The following is an 11,188-nucleotide window of genomic DNA, read 5'->3' on the forward strand; positions in this document are numbered from 1 at the left end:
GAATGGCCAGTGCCAAAAATAATTGGACACGCTTTATTATATAAATTCCAACTAATGTTGCATTGTGAGGCTTATAAAAGTATAAGGTTTGCATAGATTTGCCATAAAGGATAGTGAGCAACACTTACTTACAGAAAAATAAAAACAGAGAATTTAAACATACTGAAATTGTGCCTTGTTGAAATATCCCAAAACATGGACATTAACAACCTAGGTATTCAATTAAATTATAGCATAGCTAATGGTACTATTAAATAATAAAATTAGGCCATGTATAATAATGTGATGTGAAAGAACTGGAAGCAAAAACTGCTAAAATAGTAACGAAACTATCATTGACTGTTTCCTTAATTTGTTTCAGTCAACATTTTTACAGCAGTGATATCCGTTAGTGCTGAGCGATCCGTGCTTTTCTAGGTCGGTTCAGGTTTCGGTTTCAATATGCTTTTTTTTTTTACATTAAATGCATTATGAAATAATGACATAAGAATTATGTTTGTGGTTTTTAATAGAAATTCCAAAGCCCAAAATAGTGAACATTCAATTGCCAAAACATTGAAAATGTTCCATTGTCTCTGTCAGGTCCACATTGGGTAGACATCAATAGAAAACTAGAAAATTACTATGAAATAATACAATATTTCAGTTGTGTATATTATTTGATGACTTTATTATTTTTCTTTCCTTAAAGTCATCATCTCATGTCTGCTCAGGAATTAGCAGCCAAACAGCCAGACAACGTCATCTCTGTACTCCCCATGCTGTTCTGTCTTTAGTCATTATATTTAGCGAGGCTAGCTGCAAGGTTGTCTGACGTTATCATTTTACTAGTTCTTCAAAGGCGTAGTTTCACAAACTTCCTCTATCCCTCTCTGAGGTCTTTGTGTTGTGTACATTCCTCTCTCATGCAGTCTATGCGGTCTGTATATATCTAACCTAACATAGCAGGAGTAAAAGTGTTTCTGTCTCTGACTGAGACAGAAAAACAGGCGCAATAGATTATGGTCACTGTAGATAATTACCATGTTTCTACAATGAACTAGGTTGAATATTTGCTTAAAGGAAACTCCCTTCAGCCCAACGTCCCACAAATTTCTTGAGTTGATTTATCTTGTGAATCATTTGATTTCTCTCTAGAGAAACAGCGAGTTGGGCTCCCAAAAATAAAATGAAATAAAATTCAAGTAATTGAACCGAGGTTGGTCAATTATTTGTTTAAAACTTCTTCGGGATAGGGGGCAGCATTTTCACTTTTGGATAAATAGCGTGCCCAAATTCAACTTCCTGCTACTCATCCCCAGAATATAAGATATGCATATTATTAGTAGATTTGGATAGAAAACACTGAAGTTTCTACAACTGTTTGAATCATGGCTGTGAGTATAACAGAACTTATGTAGCAGGCAAAACCCAGAGGACATTTTTTTTTTGAGGTCACTGTCTATTCAATGAATATTCATTGGGAAATCAGATTTCTAAGGGACTTGTTTGCAATTCCTACCGCTTCCACTGGATGTCACCAGTCTTTCGAAATTGGTTGAGGTTATTCCTTTGTGTAAGGAAGAAGTACGGCCATCTTGAACGAGTGTCATTTGAAGTGTACTTTTTGAGAGAGGCGCATGACTCGAAAAGTAGCGTCAGTTTGTTGTCTTCCTGTATTGAACACAGATAGTCCCGTCTTCAATTTGATCGATTATTAACGTTTAGAAATACCTAAAGTTGTATTACAAAAGTAGTTTGAAATGTTTTGGCAAAGTTTACAGGTAACTTTTGAGATATTTTGTAGTGACGTTGCGCAAATTGGAAGCTGTGTTTTTCTGGATCAAACGTGCCAAATAAATGGACATTTTGGATATATATTGACGGAATTAATCGAACAAAAGGACTATTTGTGATATTTATGGGACATATTGGAGTGCCAACAAAACTAGCTCGTCAAAGGTAAAGCATGATTTATATTTTATTTCTGTGTTTTGTGTCGCGCCTGCAGGGTTGAAATATGCTACTCTCTTTGTTTTCTATTGTGCTATCATCAGATAATAGCATCTTATGCTTTCGCCGAAAAGCCTTTTTGAAATCTGACATGTTGGCTGGATTCACAACGAGTGTAGCTTTAATTTGGGGTCTTACATGTGTGATTTAATGAAAGTTTGATTTTTATAGTATTTTATTTGAATTTGGCACTCTACATTTTCCCTGGCTATTGGCCAAGTGGGACGCAAGCATCCCGCCTATCCCAGAGAGGTTAATAACTTTTTACTTTTTTTTATGATGGTTAATCGCTCAGCACTAATAACCATATAATACATTATAATATATAAGTCCAGGTCCATCTTATTGTCCTGGAGAACTTGTCGTAATTGTCTTCAATGACCACACAGGCTCAGCATCATGTTCCTGGAAACCATGTGGAAGGCAAATATTTAATCACATTGATATATAGATTATAGACAGTTACAGACAGTGTCTATTAATATCAAATCAAACAAACTAAGATTTATGATATGTTTGTTGTTATGATCTTTGGTTTATTTTTCACACTGCTATCACAGCCACTGCTTATGTACAGTAAGCGTCCATGGCATTGAATAATGATGCTTAGTTAGCGCTTTGTGATATTACACTCACATGTTATCAAATGCAGACTGACGAAGAGGACAACAGACAGGGCAAGAATGCTACTCTGGGATGCAGCAACTCCGCCATTCACAGGCTCGCTGTGATGGTTCACTTTGCACATCTGCCTGCAAATATAACCATGGTGCAAAAACGATATCAACCCTCATGAAAGTTAAACCAGCCAGGCATGTTTAGCTGATTCATAACAGTAGTCAAGCTGAAGGTGTATATCAGTTCAGTATAACTCTGTACCAGGTCAGTGTCACTCTATTGATACTTACAGCTGCTTCTGTAAATACTGCTTGTTGGACTCGCAGTCCTTGGCCTGGCTCTCAGCTGCTATCCGCTGACTCTCAACAGCTGAGTACAAAGCCTCGCAGGACTCCCACTTATGAGATGTCTGTGTCAAGTTATCCTGAAGGAATTTGATGTGCTCTGAAATCATAAGGCGCAAAAACAAAACATTTAGTGACATGAATAAAATGTTGAATCCATGTTCACCATAATCAGTTTTGAAGTGCAATGACAATGCCATTTGATGCTAAGGCATACTATTGGTAGTTAGGGATGTTTTTGACATCTTCTTTGATAGATCAAAATAGGACATCCCTAGTTCTCATTACACAGGCAGCCCAATTCTGATATTCTTTCCACTTACATATTTGTCTTTTCACCAATCACATCTGATAAATCTCCTGTGAAAAAAGCTTTAATTGTAATCTGTCCCCATTCTGCTTCACATGAATCCAACCTGGTCTCAGAGCATTTCATATTATTTTGTAAGTAAATCTGAGACACTCCATTTAGTATGATCTGTTGGTATGGTATGTTTTAATTTGTGGATGTCCATCACCCATGATATGTAACAAATTACAATTCATATTATATGCAGTGATGTAAAGTACTTAAATAGTACTTTCAAGTATTTTTATTTAAGTAGTTTGTTTTGGTATCTGTGCTTTACTATTTATATTTATGACAACTTTATACTTTTACTTCACTACATTCCTGAACGTAATTATGTTATTTTTACTCCATACATTTTCCTTCACACCCCAAATTATTTGTTACATTTGGAATGCTTAGCAGGACAGGAAAATGGTCTAATTCACACACTTATCAAGAGAACATCCCTGGTCATCCCTACTGTCATGACTCTCCTGGTCAAGGATCCAAGGCCTCAGATCAGCTTGGCAAATGGCTGACAGATAATCAGACCCCCCTCTCTCCCACAGGAGAGGAGAGGGGGGCAGGGCCAGTTTATGACACCTCACGCCAGTCGTACATTTTGTGCAGCAGAGAACACTCTCTTGCTTTTTAGTGTCAAGATTGGAATGTCTTTGTTACAGAGACATTTTGCCGCCCAAAAACTCTAATGTCCAAAGTTTGAACTTTGGAACAATATTTTGAAGATAGGAATATTATGAATTGTCAGTGGGGATCTGAAGAATAATCATGTCATATTGCTTTTCATTTTGTGATGTTATTAAAAACTGTATGAACCAAATACAGTAACTTAGGAAGGAAACCCCCTTCGGCTGTTAAGTTTCCATCCAATATGATGTTAATACAATATGACGAAACTATTTTTGTTAATATATTAATGTGATTTTAGTTTTCTAATGAGATCATAGTCTTTATATCCTTTGCACATTAACTAAGCCATGCTCCGAATGAGGTCAGAAGATGAATATCAGTGTGATGGAGCCGCCATTTTTGACCAGAGTGCTTTAAAAGATTAACTTACTAGACCAGGACTCCGTCAGTCTGCAGCTGTGCATGTAAAGTGAGTTAGGAACTTTGACTATCTACCCGAGGAAGAGAGGAGAAGCTCAACTCAGACAATCACTGGTGGATCATTGAAGCCACAGTCAACTAAGAAGAAGTACATTGTGACCTCTGGTGGACAACCAGAGCCTTACACCCATTGAGCCCTTCCCATAGAAGGATTGGTTGGTTTCAACAGAGAGAGGCGACGAACAAAGACATCTACACGTAAATACATTGCACTTCTTCTCAGTTGTCCTGAGTCTGCACAACTCTGCCAGGACCTAGGATCAAGAGAGACGTTTAAGTGTTTTAGTACTATATCTCTTGACACAATGATGAAAATAATCATGGCCTCTAAACCTTCAAGCTGCATACTGGACCCTATTCCAACTAAACTACTGAAAGAGCTGCTTCCTGTGCTTGGCCCTCCTATGTTGAACATAATAAACGGCTCTCTATCCACCGGATGTGTACCAAACTCACTAAAAGTGGCAGTAATAAAGCCTCTCTTGAAAAAGCCAAACCTTGACCCAGAAAATATAAAAAACTATCGGCCTATATCGAATCTTCCATTCCTCTCAAAATTTTTTGAAAAGGCTGTTGCGCAACAACTCACTGCCTTCCTGAAGACAAACAATGTATACGAAATGCTTCAGTCTGGTTTTAGACCCCATCATAGCACTGAGACGGCACTTGTGAAGGTGGTAAATTACATTTTAATGGCATCGGACCGAGGCTCTGCATCTGTCCTCGTGCTCCTAGACCTTAGTGCTGCTTTTGATACCATCGATCACCACATTCTTTTGGAGAGATTGGAAACCCAAATTGGTCTACATGGACAAGTTCTGGCCTGGTTTAGATCTTATCTGTCGGAAAGATATCAGTTTGTCTCTGTGAATGGTTTGTCCTCTGACAAATCAACTGTAAATTTCGGTGTTCCTCAAGGTTCCGTTTTAGGACCACTATTGTTTTCACTGTATATTTTACCTCTTAGGGATGTTATTCGAAAACATAATGTTAACTTTCACTGCTATGCGGATGACACACAGCTGTACATTTCAATGAAACATGGTGAAGCCCCAAAATTGCCCTTGCTAGAAGAATGTGTTTCAGACATAAGGAAGTGGATGGCTGCAAACTTTCTACTTTTAAACTCGGACAAAACAGAGATGCTTGTTCTAGGTCCCAAGAAACAAAGAGATCTTCTGTTGAATCTGACAATTAATCTTAATGGTTGTACAGTCGTCTCAAATAAAACTGTGAAGGACCTCGGCGTTACTCTGGACCCTGATCTCTCTTTTGAAGAACATATCAAGACCATTTCAAAGACAGCTTTTTTCCATCTACGTAACATTGCAAAAATCAGAAACTTTCTGTCCAAAAATGATGCAGAAAAATTAATCCATGCTTTTGTCACTTCTAGGTTAGACTACTGCAATGCTCTACTTTCCGGCTACCCGGATAAAGCACTAAATAAACTTCAGTTAGTGCTAAATACGGCTGCTAGAATCCTGACTAGAACCAAAAAATTTGATCATATTACTCCAGTGCTAGCCTCTCTACACTGGCTTCCTGTCAAAGCAAGGGCTGATTTCAAGGTTTTACTGCTAACCTACAAAGCATTACATGGGCTTGCTCCTACCTATCTCTCTGATTTGGTCCTGCCGTACATACCTACACGTACGCTACGGTCACAAGACGCAGGCCTCCTAATTGTCCCTAGAATTTCTAAGCAAACAGCTGGAGGCAGGGCTTTCTCCTATAGAGCTCCATTTTTATGGAACGGTCTGCCTACCCATGTCAGAGACGCAAACTCGGTCTCAACCTTTAAGTCTCTACTGAAGACTCATCTCTTCAGTGGGTCATATGATTGAGTGTAGTCTGGCCCAGGAGTGGGAGGGTGAACGGAAAGGCTCTGGAGCAACGAACCGCCCTTGCTGTCTCTGCTTGGCCGGTTCCCCTCTTTCCACTGGGATTCTCTGCCTCTAACCCTATTACAGGGGCTGAGTCACTGGCTTTACTGGGGCTCTCTCATGCCGTCCCTGGAGGGGGTGCGTCACCTGAGTGGGTTGAGTCACTGATGTGGTCATCCTGTCTGGGCTGGTAATTCTCTCTTTCTTTCTCTCTCTCGGAGGACCTGAGCCCTAGGACCATGCCCCAGGAATACCTGACATGATGACTCCTTGCTGTCCCCAGTCCACCTGACTGTGCTGCTGCTCCAGTTTCAACTGTTCTGCCTTATTATTATTCGACCATGCTGGTCATTTATGAACATTTTAACATCTTGACCATGTTCTGTTATAATCTCCACCCGGCACAGCCAGAAGAGGACTGGCCACCCCACATAGCCTGGTTCCTCTCTAGGCTTCTTCCTAGGTTTTGGCCTTTCTAGGGAGTTTTTCCTAGCCACCGTGCTTCTACACCTGCATTGCTTGCTGTTTGGGGTTTTAGGCTGGGTTTCTGTACAGCACTTTGAGATATCAGCTGATGTACGAAGGGCTATATAAATAAATTTGATTTGATTTGATTTGACTTCTTACCCAAACGGGCGGCAGTTCGTGAGCAAGGTATAGGATTAATGTGAGAACAGTCGTCTTGGAACGTATCCATAATAAATGTCCCCTTTCTCCATCTCTCTCTTTCCCCACTCCCTCTCCATATGTGTAACAAGCCGTCATATCTTCTATTCTGTGTTATTATTTAGTTAGTTAGTAAATTTATAATTAAATACATTTGTGTAGTACTGAATAATCAGAAACGGCGGGGGTTCTTGTGGATTCAAGTCTGCAACGTTCAGGTAATGATTAATAAGTGACTGTATCGATATATAACATACATATATATATATATATATATCTCTTTTAGAGTTCGGGAGATGAAAACTCTATGAATAACTTCTTCCGTGGTGCCCCAAATTCCTAATGAGTTAATTGTTACCAGATTAATTTAATCTGGTAACAATTAAACATAGTTAGTTGATCCAATAAATTACAGTCATCACATTAATGAAAGTCACGTCATGACACTACTGCCTGTGATCCGACGGACTCACTAAACACATGCTTCGTTTGTAAATTATGTCTGTGGGTTGGAGCTATCCGTAATTTTAAAAAACAAGAAAATGGTGCCGTATGGTTTGCTTAACTCTTGGAACTACCCATCCCGGACCCGGGAGAATTGTCATCAACTGACACTAATTAGCATAACGCAACGGACAAAAAATCTTACTAGAAAATATTCATTCTCATGAAATCACAAGTGAAATATATTGAAACACAGCTTAGCCTTTTGTTAATCACCCTGTCATCTCAGATTTTGAAATTATGCTTTACAGCCAAAGCAAGACAAGCATTTGTGTAAGTTGATCGATAGCCTAGCATAGCATTATGCCTAGCTAGCAGCAGGCAACTTGGTCACGAAAATCAGAAAAGCAATCAAATTAAATTGTTTACCTTTGATGAGCTTCGGATGTTTTCACTCACGAGACTCCCAGTCAGATAGCAAATGTTCCTTTTTTCCATAAAGATTATTTTTGTAGCCGAAATAGCTTTTCAAAATAAAAGCCTGAAACTATGTCTTGTGACACTAGACACATTAGGGAAGCCATAGAAAAAGGAATCTGGTTGATATCCCATTCACTGCTCAATAGGGTTGCATAGGAACGCAGAGGTTTCTAAATAAGAGTCCCTTCCTGATTGGATTTTTCTCAGGCTTTCGCCTGCAATATCAGTTCTGTTATACTCACAGACAATATTTTTACAGTTTTGGAAACTTTAGAGTGTTTTCTATCCTAAGCTGTCAATTCTATGCATATTCTAGCATCTTGTCCTGAAAAAATAGCCCGTTTACTTTGGGAACGTTATTTTTCCAAAAATGAAAATAGTGCCCCCTAGTTTCAAGAGGTTAAGGAATTTGAAATTATTTATACTTTTACTTTTGATACTTAAGTATATTTAAAACCAAATACTTTTAGACTTTTACTCAAGTAGGATTTTACTGTGACTTTCCCATTTATTTGAGTAATTTTCTATTAAGGTATGTTTACTTTTACTCAAGTATGACAATTGGGTACTTTTTCCACAACTGATTATATGTTACGAATTTTCAAAACGTACAATATGTTCAGAATTTGCAAAAATTACTATATGTTCCGAATTTGAAAAACTTATGATATGTTATGAATTCTAACTAGCCAACGTTAGCTAGCTGGCTAATGTTAGATAGGTTAGGGGTTAGGGTTACGTTTATGAGTTGGGTTAAGGTTAGGGGAAGGGCTAGCTAAAAGGGTTAATGTTAGGTTTATGGTTAGGAGAATGGTTAACTAACATTTTAAGTATGTGAAAAGTAGCTAAAAAGTAGTAAGTAGTAAAAAAATTGCTAAGTTTGCCTTAAGTAACCATCTGTCTTATGTAACCATGCCAAACGTTACATATAATACTCATTGTAGTGTCCCGGATTTGCTTTTACTATGTTACGTCTAGTCTTTGAGACCAGGCTCATTAACCTATTTACTCTGAAGTATGTGACAGGTCGCTGACTCGCTGACTCGCTTATGAAGTTATACCCTACATATATCTGAATTTTAATACCAGACTCAACAACTATTTGCTTACAGCCTACTATGTTGTGTGGTGATTAATTATTAGAGAACAGATCATTTGGGAGGCCTACAGTAAAGTGAGTAACTGAATTAACTTGGTAACTTATTAAGCTAAGTAAAAAAATAGTGATCATTTTTAGAGACAAGGTCATTTGGGAGTCCACTATTTCATTTGAAAGTAGCCTGTGTGACAGCTTTTAAGGAATGGTAAACAGATGGGATGGCTATTAAAGAAATTCACTTTACTAGAACTTTCACTTAAATCATAATTTGTCATCATTTTGAACAGCTGTAAGCACAGCCTTTTTTAAGGAGCAATAACCAACCAATCATGTGTATTCATTTATCCTAACTTGGGCGGTTTCTATAGTTACAGGGGGAAATGCTGATAGCAATATTGTTGGTGAGAAAGAGCTCCTTTCATGGTAGCCAATACCAGAGGCAAAAATCCCATACCTCCCACTGTGACAGCAATTTTCCTACCTTGGTGTAGCGTGATTTCTGAAGTGAGATTTGACTCGATTTCTTTATGCATCTCAATCTCTTTTTCCAGGACAGTAATGTTTACACCCAAAATAACCTGAAAAAAGACAATGGTGGTCATTGAGTAACTCCTCGGGACTTTAAAGTTACCAGAAGTGGTTGATACAACTTCTGTGACCATTGGCACAGTCATCCCAAGGAGTCCCTCCTATCACATGTTTGAAGTATGCTTGTGCCAGCACCAGATTTGGCTATAAGAACGGCCTCTGAAAATATTCCTTTCATCCAGCGTTTTATGTAACACAACACAGATGAATACTCTGCTAAGATATCTGCTAAGAAAAGTCCAAATCAATGGTGGAAGATTGAGACCTTTGTGCTTAAAGGACATGGACGGCAGTCAAAATGGCACCATATTGCCTACATATTTCTGGTCAAACGTAGAGCATTATATGGAGAACAGCATGCCATTTCAGACACAGGCATGGTGTGCCCTATCACTGCTTTCCCTCTTCTTCCAGGAAGGGTTTAACTTGACCTCCCACCCACTCCCTGGGAGGACCAGCAGTTTTTCAGAATGTGATTGCTGCATTTGCAGAGCATTTGCATAACTGCGTGTCCATTGTGCCTCTGGTTGTTATGCAAAGGCCTAATGTGGCTTTTCACTAGCAATCATTTGTCTTGATAATACAGTAACTTGTTTTCACTGAAACTATTATAAAAACGCCAACTGATATGATATCAAAAAAATATTATAAACACTAAATCCCAGCCATGACTGTTAGAAAAGGTTTGGATATCAGATCAATCTAAAATGACAAAATGTAGTAAGGGCATCAGGTACAACGGAAAGGTTAGAGGCAGGGGAGAGGCAGAGGATAGCTCTTTGCAGCCTGAGGGAGTAAGTCAGTTAACCTCAGTGCTGCGGGAACCAGGGAGGGGAGTGAGGGAGAGGAGCCAAGCAAACACTCACGCTTTCCTGATGACAGTCAGCCAGGGACACGTTGGTCTTGCCCAGGCGCTTCAGGAACCGCTCCATGTTCATGAGCTGCCGGGTCTGGTTGGTGCGGCCCTCCTCCACCATCTCCTCCAGGGCCTGCTTGATCTTGGAGGACAGCACCCTGGCCTCCTCGTGCTTCTCTGCCAGGTTCTGCAGATCAGTCCTGCACTGGCTGGCGCCCTTCATGTCCGGAGAGGTGGCCCACACCACGATGATGATGAGGGAGCTGACCGACCACAGGAACAGGCAGGCAATCATAATATTGCAGATGATTTTGGACCTGGTCATGGTGGACACAAAGGTGGAGGTGGTGATGGTAAAATAAAAAAGAAGAACAAAATCCTTTTTTAGGGCAGGTGATTAGGTGATCCGGAGTGCGTCCTGTCCTGCAAGCGGTGTCTGTGTAAGAGGCAGGAGGTTCCTTGCAGAGTGTGTAACGGACTTCCCCTAAAACTCTGCATCGGCCGGGCTTGGCAGGAAATGGGTGTGTTGGAGTGAGGAAGGGTAAACCTGTTTCACTCTCCAGCCTCTCCCCCTCTGCCACCCGCACCTCCCTCCCACCCGTCACCATTTGTATTTTATTTGATTTATTTCACCTTTTTTTAACCAGGTAGGCAACTTGAGAACAAGTTCTCATTTACAATTGCGACCTGGCCAAGATAAAGCAAAGCAGTTCGACACATACAACAACACAGAGTTACACATGGAGTAAAACA

The 11,188-nt window shown here is 39.6% G+C and overlaps 1 protein-coding gene across 1 annotated transcript; it reads right to left on the minus strand.

The window, feature by feature from the left end:
* On the minus strand, positions 1 to 10,958 carry LOC139368706 (uncharacterized). The gene is made up of 5 exons (XM_071108015.1): positions 10,446 to 10,958; positions 9,473 to 9,569; positions 2,901 to 3,054; positions 2,629 to 2,744; positions 1 to 2,397 (listed from the first exon to the last, which is right to left on the minus strand). Coding segments are annotated over exons 1-5 (684 nt in total). The 5' UTR covers positions 10,761 to 10,958; the 3' UTR covers positions 1 to 2,395.
* Between the last annotated feature and the right edge of the window lie 230 nt (positions 10,959 to 11,188).

Source organism: Oncorhynchus clarkii, chromosome 1 (genome assembly GCF_045791955.1).
Source record: "Oncorhynchus clarkii lewisi isolate Uvic-CL-2024 chromosome 1, UVic_Ocla_1.0, whole genome shotgun sequence".
Lineage (NCBI taxonomy): Eukaryota > Metazoa > Chordata > Actinopteri > Salmoniformes > Salmonidae > Oncorhynchus > Oncorhynchus clarkii.

Bases quoted from the DNA above. Each gene is read 5' to 3' on its own strand.
- LOC139368706 (XM_071108015.1), bottom strand. From the start codon at position 10,760: ATGACCAGGTCCAAAATCATCTGCAATATTATGATTGCCTGCCTGTTC. The intron at 9,570-10,445 runs GTGAGTGTTTGC...GTCTTTTTTCAG, and splicing joins CTGACTGTCATCAGGAAAGC to GTTATTTTGGGTGTAAACAT. The intron at 3,055-9,472 runs GTAGGAAAATTG...TTATGATTTCAG, and splicing joins AGAAATCACGCTACACCAAG to AGCACATCAAATTCCTTCAG.